The sequence below is a fragment of the Myiozetetes cayanensis genome, unplaced genomic scaffold, assembly GCF_022539395.1.
Source record: "Myiozetetes cayanensis isolate MyiCay16 unplaced genomic scaffold, myiCay2020 scf1, whole genome shotgun sequence".
NCBI lineage: Eukaryota > Metazoa > Chordata > Aves > Passeriformes > Tyrannidae > Myiozetetes > Myiozetetes cayanensis.
Genome location: NW_026086604.1, coordinates 2,974,747 through 2,989,377, shown reverse-complemented (window position 1 = coordinate 2,989,377; position 14,631 = coordinate 2,974,747). Strand labels below are relative to the sequence as shown.

Genomic DNA, 14,631 nt, shown 5'->3' with positions numbered 1-14,631 from the left:
GTAGGCTTGGACTGCACCTGCTTCGTATCTAAAGAGTGTCACAAACCCATTCTGTAGTGATTTGGCCAAGCAATTACATTCATTTCAACTCTTCAGGCAAAGAAACATCTCTGACAGAGCAACAGGAACACTAAATGGGATCAAACAGATTCTGTGCCACACCAGGCACGCAGACAGCACCCCCTCCCCGTATCCCTCGGATCAAACCACCTCAGGAATGCATCCTTCCAGTCATTAACCCTCAAAACCAGGCTGGTTTGCATCCTAACTCTGGACAGCGGGGCTGGAGTTGGGGTCTCTCCATTCCTGAGGGACATGGAAGCAAAAGGCAATTGCTGAGGGATGGGAGATCAACCAGAGCCAACTCTATTCCTTATCTCAGAGCACTAAAACAGCCACTGCACTCCCCAATCAGACAGCAAGACACCCTAACCTGGATCCCAAATCCCTATTATTCCACTAATTCTGCCACATACGATGGTCCTGCTTCTACGACACAGGGATCAGGTGCTGGAATAAGCAAGGGAAACCTGTGACAGCTACAGCTGATAATCCAGATATTGCATTAATGCTTTCAGTCATCTCACCGACACCAAAACTGGCATTGCAATGTTGAACGAGCACACTGAGAGCTTAAAATCTCTGGGGTGTGGGAGAAACGTGCACAGCGGAGAGAAGGAAGAAATGTTTCATAAATTCAGGCAAACTCTAAATACTTCCACTGTAATAAAGCAACTGTGCCCTTCTTGAATCGATACCATGATGCAAACAAAGCGTAACAACATTTAAACCCCAAAGCTCATATCTCAACACTGTAAAATATGGCAGTATTCTAGAAAACAGAACCAGGAATGGCATCCCCAGCACTTCAGTATTTGCTGTAAGAGCACTATTTACAGTATTTTCAAACAGCTACAGCAGATGAAAAAAAAAAAAAACAAACAAAAAACCAAAGAAGTCTTACAGTAAAAAGGGAGTTTAAAAAAAAAATCAGTGCAATTACCTTAAACTTGAAGTTTTCCTTAGAAAAGATGGCATGTGTGCATGAAGGAGCATGTTACCAAATGGATATAAAAGTAAAAAACAAAGGACTGCCCTACATTAGGAATGGGGAAAGCCACACTGGCAGGACTCACACACAGAGAGAGATGCTATGGCAGGAGAAGGTTAAAAAAACAGGAAAACAAGTGATTTTAATTACACTGGTCTCGAGTGTGAAAAATACTGAGAACTCTTCTTACATTCATTTATTTAATGTCTAAAAGATGTCCTAAAAAAAAAAAAAAAAAGGAAGTCCCTTATGGTTATTTATGCCACCAGAGATGCTTATTTGACTGAGTCCACAGCGAGTACATCCCTCTGATCTCCAAAGGTCCCAGCCCTGCATTCCCAGCTCATGCAGTCCTGAATAAGCAGAACCTGCAGAACCAATCTGTCCTCACTCCCAATGATCAACATTTTCCTCAAAAAGAAACAATCTGCAAGTCCACCAAAATCCCTACAACAATCCACTGAATTTGGCTGGGGGGTGTCAACACAGCCCTTACTCCTGGCCTTGCTCTCAGTTAAATTTTGGATTCAGGGGCATGAGGAAAATGGGGGTTCCTACAGGGGAGACACAGCCTGTGTTTGAGGGATCAGCTGCTGCAGCAAGCACAGAACCCTCAGACCAAAACCTTCAACTCCATCAAAAGCCTTGGGGCACGTGTACAAAAAAAACCTTGGAAGCACCTTAGAAACTTCAGTCTTTTCAGAAAATAACTTGGGCACACAAAACTCCAAACTCTTCACACCTAGAGTTTAGATTTTAAAACCCTTGTGGAGCTGTCTCATGTTATGAAAATGTTCCAACAAGATTCTGTTCAAACGGACAAAGGCTGCAGGACTTATTGACGGAGGCAGAATTAAAGCTAAACCTTCACAACTTCTTTTTGCTTTTACAATCAGGGAACGCTGCCTGGGGGCCTGGATGGAGATCAAAGGTATTTGTTACAGATTTCAGATTGACAGGAAGCTGAACATGAGCCAGCAGTGTGCCCAGGTGGCCAAGAAAGCCAATGGCATCCTGGCCTGCATCAGGAACAGTGTGGCCAGCAGGAGCAGGGAAGTGATCCTTCCCCTGTACTCTGCGTTGGTGAGGCCGCACCTTGAGTATTGTGTTCAGCTCTGGGCCCCTCAGTTCAGGAAGGATATTGAGGTGCTGGAGCGGGTCCAGAGAAGAGCAACCAGGCTGGTGAAGGGACTTGAGCACAAGTCCTATGAGGAGAGGCTGAGGGAGCTGGGGTTGTTTAGTCTAGAGAAGAGAAGGCTTAGAGGTGACCTCATCACTCTCTTCAACTACCTGAAGGGAAGTTATAGCCAGGTGGGGGTTGGTCTCTTCTCCCAGGCAACCAACAACAGGACAAGGGGACATGGGCTCAAGCTCTGCCAGGGGAAGTTTAGGTTAGATGTTAGGAAGAAATTCTTTACAGAGAGGGTGATCAGGCATTGGAACGGCCTGCCCAGAGAGGTGGTGGATTCACCATCCCTGGAAGTTTTTAAAAAGAGATTGGACATGGCCCTTAGTGCCATGATATAGTAATTAGAGTTGGATCAGGGGTTGGACTTGATGATCTTGGAGGTCTTTTCCAACCCAATCTGTTCTATGATTCTATGATTCTATGATTTCTTGTTTTAAACATAGGTTTCCTGTAAATTTTCCATGTCGGCCCCAGTAGATTAAGACAGAAGAGCCTTCCCTAACAGCAAACTCAGCCAGACCTGACAGATCTAGAAACAAGGGGATTAATGTGCCAAAGCTACTGGGACACGGAAGATCATTGATTGTAATTCACAAAGTCAAATATTCAAAACCAAGCCAAGCCAAAATGAGGAGCTCTGATCAAACGAGTGACCTCACTCCGTACGTCAGTGCACACACACACACACACACACACACACACACACACACACAGTGTTAAATTGCATAGGGCTGTCTTAAATGCAAACTCACATAAAGGCAGAGACAAATCCACCTACTTCCAGCATTTCCCAGCAGGACATTTTCTCCTAAGGATTAACTCAGCTGTTTCCTGGGTGCTGGAACAGATGGCATTGGATACGTTATTCTACTGAGCCACTGGAGCAGAAATTTCCACCACCGATCAAACCTCGTTATTGCATTAGATTTTGCACATCAGGGGGGAAAAAAAAAGAGAGTGAAAACTTTTAAGTATTTTACATCTGCTGATAGAACTTTTTACCTCCCAAGGGCAGCGTTTTGCCCTTGCTGACGCTGGTTTTTGGGGGGTTGTGCAGTGGGAGTCGCACAAATGGAAAATACCCCAAGTGCCCCGGGGGGGGTGACACGTTTGGTTATTGCTGCCCTGAGCTGCACAGTGGTTACAGCTGTGACCTCAGCTGGGACTGCTACAGCACCAACCTGGGAGAGACTGAGACTTGCTGAGCTCTGTGTTGACCTGAGATGTTGCTGTTCTACACCAGACACGTGGGAAGTAAGGAAAAAAATAAAACAATAGCAGGATTTTAGGTGTTTGAGGTGGGTTTTTTTTCCTCACAGGAGACATTCTTGAATACGTAATTTATATTAAGAATAATCCCAGAAAGAGAGCTGCTGGACTGCCAGCATGCTGTACTGCTCAAAGTATATACTTAATCAGTGTTTTTTTAGAAAAATGCTTTAAATTACTCAGAAATTCATCACTGGTGGGAGGGGAAAGGCGGGAGACATCAAGGCATAAAGAATTAGCAGTATTAGAGGCTTAGAAAGAGCTGTAAAAGGTAAAAATGTCCTGAAATGCACATAACCATCCCAAGTTCTTCATACTTAGGGAAGGAAAGCTACACAAAACTTCTGCTAATTCCAAGAAGATGCACGGACAACAGTTACTCTCAGATGAAGGGCCTGCCTAAAACACCTTTTCTCACAAAGAAAACATCCTGAACAGGATGCAGTGAAGACCCACAGTCTGCTTCAGAAATGAGATTTGAGGTCAAGACAGATCCTGCCCTCCTCGCCCCATCTGACCGCCTGTACAAGTCATTTATCCCAGATCTGCATGGAAAGAGGGGGATGAATTTCACATCCAAGAGGTCTCTGCGTAACAGACAGCAAGATAAACTAAATGGTGTCTTAAAATGGATGGTCTTTTTTTTTCTATTTGTTACGAACAATTCATATAAAAAAATAATTCTTATATAAAACTCTGCCAAATTAAAATCTTCACTGAAATAGGAAACCTCTCAAGGGAAACACAGGGAAGTGCAACAACACCCACCATGGGAAGGTTCTGCAGTTTAGGGGTGCCTGGGGGGAGGTAGGTACAACCTGGCTGGGACACAGCAAGACAGACAGTGCTACCCTAAGCTTGGCTTAAGATTTGCTTAAATCTGAATTTATATAACTACGACCAAGAAGACAACTCTGCCCCAGCAGCCTAATCTCCAAATTAGGATAATACAAACACAATGATTCCATTAATAGTTTTTTACATTTCACTTAAAAAAAAAAATAACACCAACAACCAACACGACTGCTACAAGGTGAAGATCAGAACTTGCACAAAATTATGTACCTAAAAGTCTTTATGCAGCAAAAGGTTGGGCATTTTCTGGCTTATCCAACAGCCACTGGTTGCAGTGGATCTGCTCCAGGGCCCAGAGCACTGTGTGGGTTAAAGCTACTCACCCGCCCCAGTGGCCAGAGGTAAAAGTATCCAAACCAGACTGAGCAGCTGCTCAGAGAAAAGGGAAAAAAAAGCAAAATCAATCAGTGGAAGAGAACGAAAGTTTTCAAACCTGCCTCTTTAGCACGTTATTTCAGTTCTCCTATGGAAAAACAAGCAAGATCAAGTGAGCATAAACAAGTTTTCTGGGCTTTTTCCATTCTCTCCTAAACCTGGCTTGTGGCATTGTAATTAGTGCAATGGTTTATACAGGTGTGTCATGGTTTTTCTGGATCCAGTGTGCAAACTAACAGAAGTGTCTGTCTAGAGCTCATCAGCTGTAATTAATGCTTCTCAAAGAACAGCAAAACTCTCCCCTTTCCTACAGCCCTCACGCATATCGAAGAGAGTTTCACCTCCCTCCCTAAGTAAACTTCAGTTTTCCTAAGATTCATCTTTACTGCATAGATTCTCGGGCTTCTGCCTAACCTGCAGCGAGCCACTCTCCCCTGCTGGAGCTCCTGCTGCACCAAAATTCAGCCTATAAATAAAATACCATTGTCTTGTGCTTGAACGAACGGAGGGTGTTGGTCTCGTGTGCGTCTCTGAACCGCAGAGGTAAAACCTGCTGTGTCGTGTGCACGTTTGAAAAGCCCTTCTGCAAATCCCAAGCTACAACAGACACTGTTTTCCATCTCTGACCTCTCACCACCTCGATTGCATATTTTTTTTTTTTGCATTTGAAGAGTAAAATGTCCCCACGAGAAGGTTTTTCACTTTTCTAAAGTTCAAAGCGTTCTTGATATGTTAACAGAAGTATAATGAGCACTCCTTAGTAAATAAAAATAAATAATAGCATCTAGTCTATCACATTAATACTGTGAAACATATATAAAATTTACATTAAACTCAAACTACAGTGAAAAAGGATTGTACTGTATTTATCACCACAGACCCGTATTCTTTAGAGACTTTGGAAAGTAAGTGTCACAGTCCTGTATGACAAATCCTAGAGTTAGCTGTCAGTATGATCTTAAAAAAAAAATCTTTACAAGTTTTTTAAATGGCACATTTTCTTTTGCCAATCTAACTGGAGCTATTAAAAGCTTAGGTACAAGTTTATTCTTTTTTTTTTTTTTTAAATTCATCTTTAGCCTATGAAAAACATTTTCAAATGCAGCACAATAAAAAACATTCAAGAACAAGCTTCAGAAAATACATTTGCCCTTAGACACACAGAGAATAATCTGAGAATAATCTTTATAAGACAGTTGAAAACCAGAATTTTGTCACTCTCTTATTTTGAAAATAAAAATTTTGTAAATTCATCTAGAATAATCAAGGCTTCATAAATAGTAAAAAAATGCTTTGCTTTGCATTAAAAGCTAATTCACAGCATTTTAGCTCATCAAACCTTAGTATGAATTAGATCTTTCCAAATTATTAAAAGCAACTCAATGAATAGCAAACTGAATGAGGAGTTTTGTGGGTCGGGTTGTTGGTTTTTTTTTTTGTTTCATTTGTTTGTGTCTTTTTCTTTCTTCCCTAAGCCCTGAGATTGCAGCTCTTGATTTAATTATAAAATATGGGTCTGTTTTATACCAAGCAGCTTAGAGATTTTTTTTTTTTTTTTTTTGGCAAACCACATTTCCAACAATAGCGGGGTTTGGTACAAGAATGCAGTTCGTAATCACGTGTGAAATTCTGGACGGAAGGCTTCCTTGGGAAAGGGGAAAAGAAAGGAATTAAGATGTGTCACTCATTGCTGGCTGTCCCTGGAGCTGGGGTTGGTCTAAGTGCAGCTGGTCTCGTGTGAATCCAACTGTGCCTCATCCGGAGCCGCTGAGCATTAAAACACGTCAGGCGAAGTACATCGTGCGCAGCGTGTCCTGGTGAACCTGGACTGCCTTGGCAAGTGCTTGGTGGTCTCTGCCATTGCTCTGGCCAGAAGTGTGGCTTCCTTCAGCACTGCAAGAGAAATGGGGGGGGGAGGGGGAGAACAAAGCACAACAGGTTGGGGGTGAGGGGGAAGAGAAACCCTGTTTAATCTCTGCCTCTCCTCGCAGGTGTTTTTTGTACCGTTTGTTTCTTCTGAACAGAATGGCCAAAAGTTCATCACCCTTGAAGCACCACTGAAGTTGGGAAACAGAAAACAGCACGTGCAGGAAGATCTGCTTCTTTTCAGCAGTGCAATTCAGTGGTAACAGCAAAATTTGCCCTCAAGCTGCTGAGGACCCCACTTATTCCAGACTTAGCAAGACCACTGCCTTCCTGCCTCCTTTCAGATTCTGTTAAGAATTCCAAAACTCTGCACTCACCTGTCGTGCTCTTTATCCACCAGATGGTACCTGGCTCTGAAGGCCACCAGGTGTGCGTAATATGCTGGTGCAGGGATGGACACGGAGCGGGTGCAGCGTACGTACGTATGACACAGCTGGTAGGTGAGGATCTGCAGCTCATCCGAGGAGAAACGATTGTCATCCCACAGGACATGGTAATGGGAGGGTCTGCTTGTTCCCTGAGGGGGCACAGGACACACAGGGACATCAGCTTTTCAAAAACATCTCCGTAAACTTCCAGCTCTGCAGGTGAACCGCAGTGGAACGGCCGCTTCCTTAAAAATCACACGGAGCAGTTTGACATAAATCAGCAAATTTCTCCCTTAAAAGGCAAGGCAAACAACCTCGTTCCTTGCTCCCCATCTCACTAATCCCTTTCCCTTTTCCGATAGGACTGTGTTTTCTAGAATTCCATCCCTGCTACTGAAATTAAATGGTCGTATTGAAATGCACTTTCATTTTGAAAAACTTACATCTGAGAAAAAGCCATCAGATGATCTTTTGATGTTTTTGATGTTCTAATGTTTTAAATAATGCCTAAAGGTGCTTTAACAGCTGAAAAGTTACCATTCCACACTAAGTGCCTTACCTGAATCCCAGCATGACTACACAGGTAGAAGTCAAACTCTGATGGGTGGGTGATTTTTGTGTCCACTGTGGTACCAGCTGGAATGTTTCCACTCTTTCCAACCTGTGGGAACAGAAAATGCAGACAGTAAGGCACACAAAGTTGGTTGGTTTTTTTTCCTTTTCAGCTCTACAGCAAGGGGAAAACAAAAGAAAAAGATCCATTAAAAGCCAGGATGTGAAGGAAGAACGAGCAAAACTGAAATTTTGTTCAAGTGAAAATCTGGAGTGTCTCTACTATGGAGGGAAAAAATAGACAAGCTGCAAAACCTTCTTAGATATTATCCAAAAAGATCAGGTTTTCTGAATAATGTCAAAAGGAGTTTCTGCAACTGATTTGTCAAATTGTCTTCACCTTCCCACTCCAGGACAGGTTATTCCTCTGCAACTTTTCCTCTTTATAACTGAGAGGGGACAATCCTCAGTTGTCAGACAGGCCGCCTCTTCCCTCAAACACTCTTCAAAGCAGAACTAAAAAAATACTCTTTACTTTCAAACAGTTTAACAACTGTAATCACAGCATTTATTAATATAACAACCACCTTCATGTCAGCACTGGAAGTTAATAATTATTGCCTTGAAACCCTAGTGGGCTTCAAGTGCTCCCACAGAGCAGCCTGACAGAAGGGAAGGGAACATGAAAAGCCGTATCTGTGAGCAGAGATTTCCCAACAGGAACTCTCCATTCCCAGCAGTAACTCCCTCCCAGGCTTGTGGAGTCTCCTCTTCACATGGAAAGTCCCAAAAATCATCAGCAACAGGTGACTTGGCTGCCTGCTGGACACGTGCTGGTCGCAGGCAGAACGTACCCGTTCGTTTTTATCCGTGCAGAAGAGTCTGGTGTGATGCCTTTTCTGCACAACTATAAATGTGATTCCAGGCTGATAATCCTTCTCTAGTTTAATGCAAGCCTCCCTGATGGCCAGCAGCTCGTGGTGCAGCACCTGAACCACAAACACAGAGAGGTGTGACAAACGTGAACCACTGCAGTCCCACAGATTTATTTACCTACAGATCCTTTATCACGTTCCTTCTTGCACTGTCACTCAGAGTAACGAGATGTCAAAGCACTCAGGATCAAACCTTAATTTTTTCCCTTAATGAGAACAAATTAGGTCACCAGTTTCCTGAGCCAGACGAGAGCTGCTTCCATATTTGTTCAGCTCCAAGCATTAGGCTCAGACTAATACGCTGCATGTCAAAATCTTTTTAACTGCCAAACACAAATGAACATTTAATTAGGCTGCTGAATATACAGCAGACTAATTATTTTTCAGGCTAGTACAAGGGATAAAATCCAGAACTGCTCAGCTGCTCTTTCCCAGCTTTGTGAAGTCTCGTTCAGGACCACAGGCATCATTAATAAGGGAAGTGGAATAAACCAAAAAGCAGTGATTTGCAATTTAGGTTAATTATACATTAAAAATTCAGTGAAAACAAGTGGTAATTGAAAAGAAAAAAAAATTCATACAAAGATTATTTTATCCATTCAAGTTTACCAAGTGACCTTTACTCCCTTCCCCTTGGATTTTGAGAAGGTGACTAAATTCTGTATCTTTAAATTTAGACACGAAAACTGGAAAAGAAAATGTATGTAAATACCTTTAAATTATATAGAAAAATATTTCATAAAATATAAGTCCTTGCAAAATAAATACAACAAAGTATCTGATGAGTTTTATCAGGAATGAATGAAAAGTGACAGCGTGAAAATACAGCATTTATTAATTCTGGTTTAAAAAGCAGGAAAATTAGTTTACACTTCATTTTTCTGTACTGCCCACATTCCACGTGACACAGCCTGAGTAATACATCTTGTCACAGACGTGGAACACAACTTGAGTGCAAAAACTACACTTTATAGTTTTGTAAAGGGAACTGTTTTAAAGGGGAGAATTATTTTAAAAACCGCATGAAAAATACGGAAACCCTTCTCTTGCCCTGCTTGCTTAGAATCCAACAAACCTGCAGAGGGAAGGTTTCAAACTGCATTAACTACCAGAAAACCACATTTCAAAAAGAGAAACATCACCTGTTGAAACTGGCCCTCCGAAACCCCGTCCCTGTAGAAGATGATGCGGGTTGGTTTGAATCTGGTGGATTTGTAGAACTGGATGAGCAGCTCCCTGACCATGGCAGCCAAATCCTGGATGATTTCCTGGCGGTGCTGCTGGACCCGAACAGTGGCACAGTAGCGGTTGGGATGAGCGTCCATGCTTCCCACAACCTGGGGAGAAATGCTCAGTCTCAAACCAAAAAGCAGTTTGTTGGAGGTATTTCATAAGAAAACTGCTCTGCCTTTTAAACAGTGCCTTGCAAAAACTAAGTGGTTGACCTGGCAAAGATGTAGCTGAAACTAAAATGGGCTTGGAAAGAGCTTGGAGTTCTGCCCACCTGTGGCAACACACCCCGCTGAAAGGGAAAAGTCATTTTAAATCTAGAACACTAATTTCCCATTGGCACCCACACACAACTTAAAAAAAAATCAAATACAATTTGGAGCCCTGATATCGTGAAACCACTGGTTTAGTTCAGATTGCAGCACGGGAATTTGAACTCTGGAAGACCAAGTCCCTTTTTGGGAAGTATCCACAGCAAGGGAATGGATTTATGTTATATGTTATGTATGAAACACCAGCATTCATGTGTCATAAAAGTGGCACTGGCCTTAAAAATATACAGAAAATAAAGCCCAAATTCCATATGTTAGGAGCCAGAACCAAGCCCATCTCCACCTGGTCTTCCCTGGACACACAGGTGTCATAACTTTCTAAAACAGGTATTTGTTTATTTAGCACTACAGGCTATGATATTGCACGTATCATCACCAAAGATCTTCATTATTAAATAATCCAGAGCAGGCATTACAGGTGTTTGACGGTGTCCTGTACTCAGGAGCACATTTCCAAGAGATCACTGCACGTTCTGTGTTGTCAGGGAGCCTGAGCCCCCAAAACCCCCAAGTGAGCCAGCCTAGTTCCCTGTCAGCAGTGAGGAAATTCTTAACATTTCTTACTGCTGAAGAAGCAGATTTAAACATGCACCAGCTCATTACAGGCTGCTGATAAATATCAGCTCCCAGGAAAGCTCCTCTGTGTGAGAGCAGCTCAGGCATTTTACAAGCTAATACACCCATTTAAGTAATTAGCAGCAGAGCGAGCTCTCTGAGGTTTCATTAGATTCCTGCAGAAAAATAATTTATAATACTATCATTAGGCAATCAGAAGCAATGGACCACAAGTGAACTGAAACGCAATAAGCTGCATTAGGGCTGAGCAGCAGGAGAGAGCTGGGGTTAAAGATCAGGACAATTCACTCACTGCAGCAATGGAAGGCTTTTTCCCATCTCCAGCTGGTGGGTGAGTTACATCTGCACCAAGGAATATGACAGGCTGCTGGAATACTGGGGGTCTGGCAAAGAGAGAGGAAATTTGTCAAAGCAGCAAGATTTCTGCTTAATAAAGCACATTAAAACTCCAATAAACAGCGCTCTGTACTCCTGCAGTGAATTCATCGACAACTGGCACTTGAGCAGAGTTGATCACTTGTCCTGTGGCAGTAATTAGAAATCCTGATTAAGGTTCTCATGCTAAATACTTGGGCAGATTTTTAAAGCACAGCTAATTGCCACTCTTAATTACAAATTACTTTAAAAATATATCTTTTCTTTTTTTACTTGGAGAATTGGAGCCTTTATTAATCAGACCATGGAAAAGAATAAAAGTTGATCCCTTAGCACCAACTGGTACCTGAGAAAATTAAAGGACTGTAAAAATATAAAAGATACTATGAATAAAAATATTTTTTCTGCGTTGGTGAAGAAGTACAAAAATTGTAGCTACTAAAATTATTATTTTAAAAGTATGCTTCAAAGCTTTAAATAAACCTTTAAGTTATTAATCCACTGCACCAAGAGCAGAACACCAAAACATTACAATGCAAATTTTAAGCTTCAACTCTATTCCTTAATAAAACAATTTTAAAAGAGAAAATCTTAAGCCACCACCAGAATTTTTTCGGGGTATGTGGGTGTGGAGGGGAGTGGTTAAATGGCTATAGAGGTAAATTAGGCTGTTTGCAGACCTTCTCTAAAAGAAATGGGAAGGTAATTATAACAATGTAACATGTAATGCCAATTCTATTCCCATTTTCTCAGCCAACAGAAAATAATTAGCAAGTTCTGTTTTAAATACCCCAAACCTGCACTTTCACAGAATGCCAAGGTGTTGTGTGTAGTTGGGCCATTTTCCCCCTTTACTTAACTCCATTTTCATGAGAAACAAACCCAAAACCCAACCATCCCCCCACACTGTGCCTTTGTGAAGCCCACTCTGCAACACGATGAGTCCAGTGGCTTTAACAGGGGCTCCAACAAACACACGACCCAGGCTGAGTCTGTTGAGTTCAATACACAGAGTTTAACAAGATATGCACAGATAAACATCCCTTTGATAATGTGTTTTCTTCTTCCCCAAGTACTTGTTGGATTATTTTTTGAGCAGCTGCCTCCTGACCAGCCTAAAGACTCTTAAGTGAAAAATTTGCTTATCAGTGCAGAACAGAATGTTGATTTCTCTGAACCAGGCTCCCAAGAATGATGCAGCAGGTTATTCCCTGAGCTCCCTCTGCAACTTGGAAATGCAATGATTGAAAAAAATGCCCTCTTTTTACTGAAGTAGAGACCCAGTTGTTCATTTTGATTGAAGGAACTTTATGTATCTTTACATTAGGTTTCTCTATCCCACACAGGCAAGAAAAAACAAGCTGTGTTTTGTCCATTCTTCCATCAGAATTTCTTGTCACTGATTTTTTAATAAAAATGGGGAAAAGTTTCAATTTGAGAATGTTTAGGATGTTAAAGGCAGGGTCCCTCTTTTTTTTGACAAATAGCATTTGTTTCACTCCCTCTCAGCTACACACAGGACTTCAGTGACACATCAGATATGGAATTCAGTAGCAGCCAGACAACTTCACTGAATTATAGTCACAGTATAATTAAAAGTTATCAATGTAATACAAGTAAAAAATTGCAAGTCAAACTGGGCCTGGAAAACAATTGAGTTTTCTGCTCCCAGCTTTTGGTTCTTTAAATGTCTCAGTTAAGACATACAATAAAATGAAGAATTTTGACCACAATTAAACTATAAAGGAAAAGGCACTACTGTTCTAGAGGGTCTCTGCCTGTTTCTGAAAAGTCAAAGGCAAATAGAATATTGCAGATTTTTCACTGAGGTGGAAGTTGAACTGCTCTTCAGTGGTCAGATTGCGATAACAATATTTTATTATAAATTCCAACAGAAACAAGTATTCCTCTCCAGTCTGGGGAATATAACTTTTGCAGGACTACTTCTTAGAAGCCAACAGAGAGTTTTTCTGAAGAGTCTCTTGAACTACAGGGCTACAACTGCAGATAAAAGCACTGAGTTCTCTCAGTGTGATGCACGTTCTCTTCACAATACAAATCCCCTCTTCCTCTTGGAAAGATGACTTACCTTCCCTGTGGCAGTAGAATGTTATTTACGCCTCCTAATTTGACATTTATTTTTAAGCAAAGGTTAGACAGGGTTTGAGGTGTTGTTCTTTGGACGTTTTTCATCTGCACACACTGCGTGGCCATTCCCAGCACGGTGTCGCCAACGCGCTTCACCTCCGCTGCAGGACAGGAGAAAAAAAAAAAAACCAGAAAACATTTGCAAATTGCAAACCAAACCACATAGGTGACGTGAATTCAGTGTCAATTAACTACACCTAGAGTTGTAGCAAAGTGATCATCACGCTTAGAGGAACAAGGCAGGACCCAACCCCAAAACCCAACAGAGCCTCCACTGAACCTCCCCTCAGTTCTGCACTGCCCCACCTTCCCAGTGACTGAATAACTAAAGGCACTGCTGGCTTATGTATTAACTGAGAATTTTTTTTAATTGTTATTTTAGAATTAGAGTGTCATATCATCACCTTTAGTTAATGATGTGAGTAATATCAGGATGATGGGCACTTGTTTCATTATTAAACACTGGTCTAGTAACACAAACCCAACAGTAACGTGCTGAGCAACATTCAGCCAACCAGTTTATCAGTTCACCACTGCAAGTTTATCACTTGCATAGAAAGTGGCCAGTTCAGCAAGGGATGGCCCATAAAAACTCCAAAAAAACCTCATTAAGTACTGTACAATTCCAAAGGTTAAACCAAATCCTATCGTTAACAACAGAGCTGAGACTTAAAGGCTTTAAAAGAGAGCCAGACTCTTACACTCAGGGAGGAAATTCAGGCTCCAAGACTGGCTCAGAGAAGATGCAACCCCCACTCTGGTAACAGGAGAGGGAAAAGAGCAGGGTGGGAAGAGGAGAAAAGACAAGGCTGTGGGCATAGGAAATGCAGGGCAGGGAAGAGCACAGGGAGAAAATAAGGAGAGATGATTAGAGAGGGCAGAATAACTATAATTAAGGATAATGACAAGGAAAGCAGATGAGAATGGTACCACATCCTCTCAGTGGTTAAGTAAAGGAAAGAGATCCCTTTTAATGCCAAGCAGGAAAAGTGAAAATGCCATTTTGCACTGAATTTCTATCGAACCGATTAGAGATGAGCCACTTCCTTTGCAAGGCTGAATTTCAGGGGAAAACAAAGTACTATTTCCTTAAGGTTTCTGGTTTAATCTCTCCTTTCACCTTGTATGAGATAATGTTAAATTCAGAAAGTTTTTTTGTGCTATGTTAAATTGGTGAGAGTGAGGGATGGGCTAAAACAAATCTGCAGCTGCTTGGTAGATCTGAGCCATTAGAGAAGAGACTCCACGAAGCCACAGGAGAAAAGTAGTGGATGCTGCTCCAACTAGGCAAGGTAAGTGGAAAAAGGACAGGAAAACAAGCAGTCTTGCCTATAGATTCAAACCAAAATGCATGATTTATCTGAAACATTAAAACCTCTGTGTGTGTGTGTGTGCTATGCAAAATGCACTGATTGTCCCTCTGTTTCCAAAAAACAGTTTAGCTTCCTGA

At 41.7% G+C, this 14,631-nt stretch overlaps 1 protein-coding gene and 1 long non-coding RNA gene across 3 annotated transcripts in view; one reads left to right on the top strand and one right to left on the bottom strand.

Moving 5' to 3' along the window:
- Window positions 1-3,001: 3,001 nt before the first annotated feature.
- On the top strand, window positions 3,002-4,138 carry LOC126637748 (uncharacterized). Its single transcript, XR_007628420.1, has 2 exons — window positions 3,002-3,494; window positions 3,831-4,138. It is a non-coding gene; the product is annotated as an uncharacterized LOC126637748 (long non-coding RNA).
- Window positions 4,139-4,149: 11 nt separating this feature from the next.
- The window catches only part of AGO2 (argonaute RISC catalytic component 2), a 43,953-nt gene continuing 33,471 nt past the window's right edge, over window positions 4,150-14,631 (bottom strand). For both annotated transcript variants that reach the window (XM_050311176.1, XM_050311185.1), the window contains exons 13-19: window positions 13,123-13,282; window positions 10,951-11,041; window positions 9,663-9,857; window positions 8,440-8,574; window positions 7,593-7,694; window positions 6,983-7,182; window positions 4,150-6,632 (exon numbers count right to left, since the gene is read on the bottom strand). In XM_050311176.1, coding sequence (XP_050167133.1) covers window positions 6,524-6,632; window positions 6,983-7,182; window positions 7,593-7,694; window positions 8,440-8,574; window positions 9,663-9,857; window positions 10,951-11,041; window positions 13,123-13,282 — 992 coding nt within the window. In that variant the 3' untranslated portion in view covers window positions 4,150-6,523. The remainder of the gene's footprint in view (window positions 6,633-6,982; window positions 7,183-7,592; window positions 7,695-8,439; window positions 8,575-9,662; window positions 9,858-10,950; window positions 11,042-13,122; window positions 13,283-14,631) is intronic.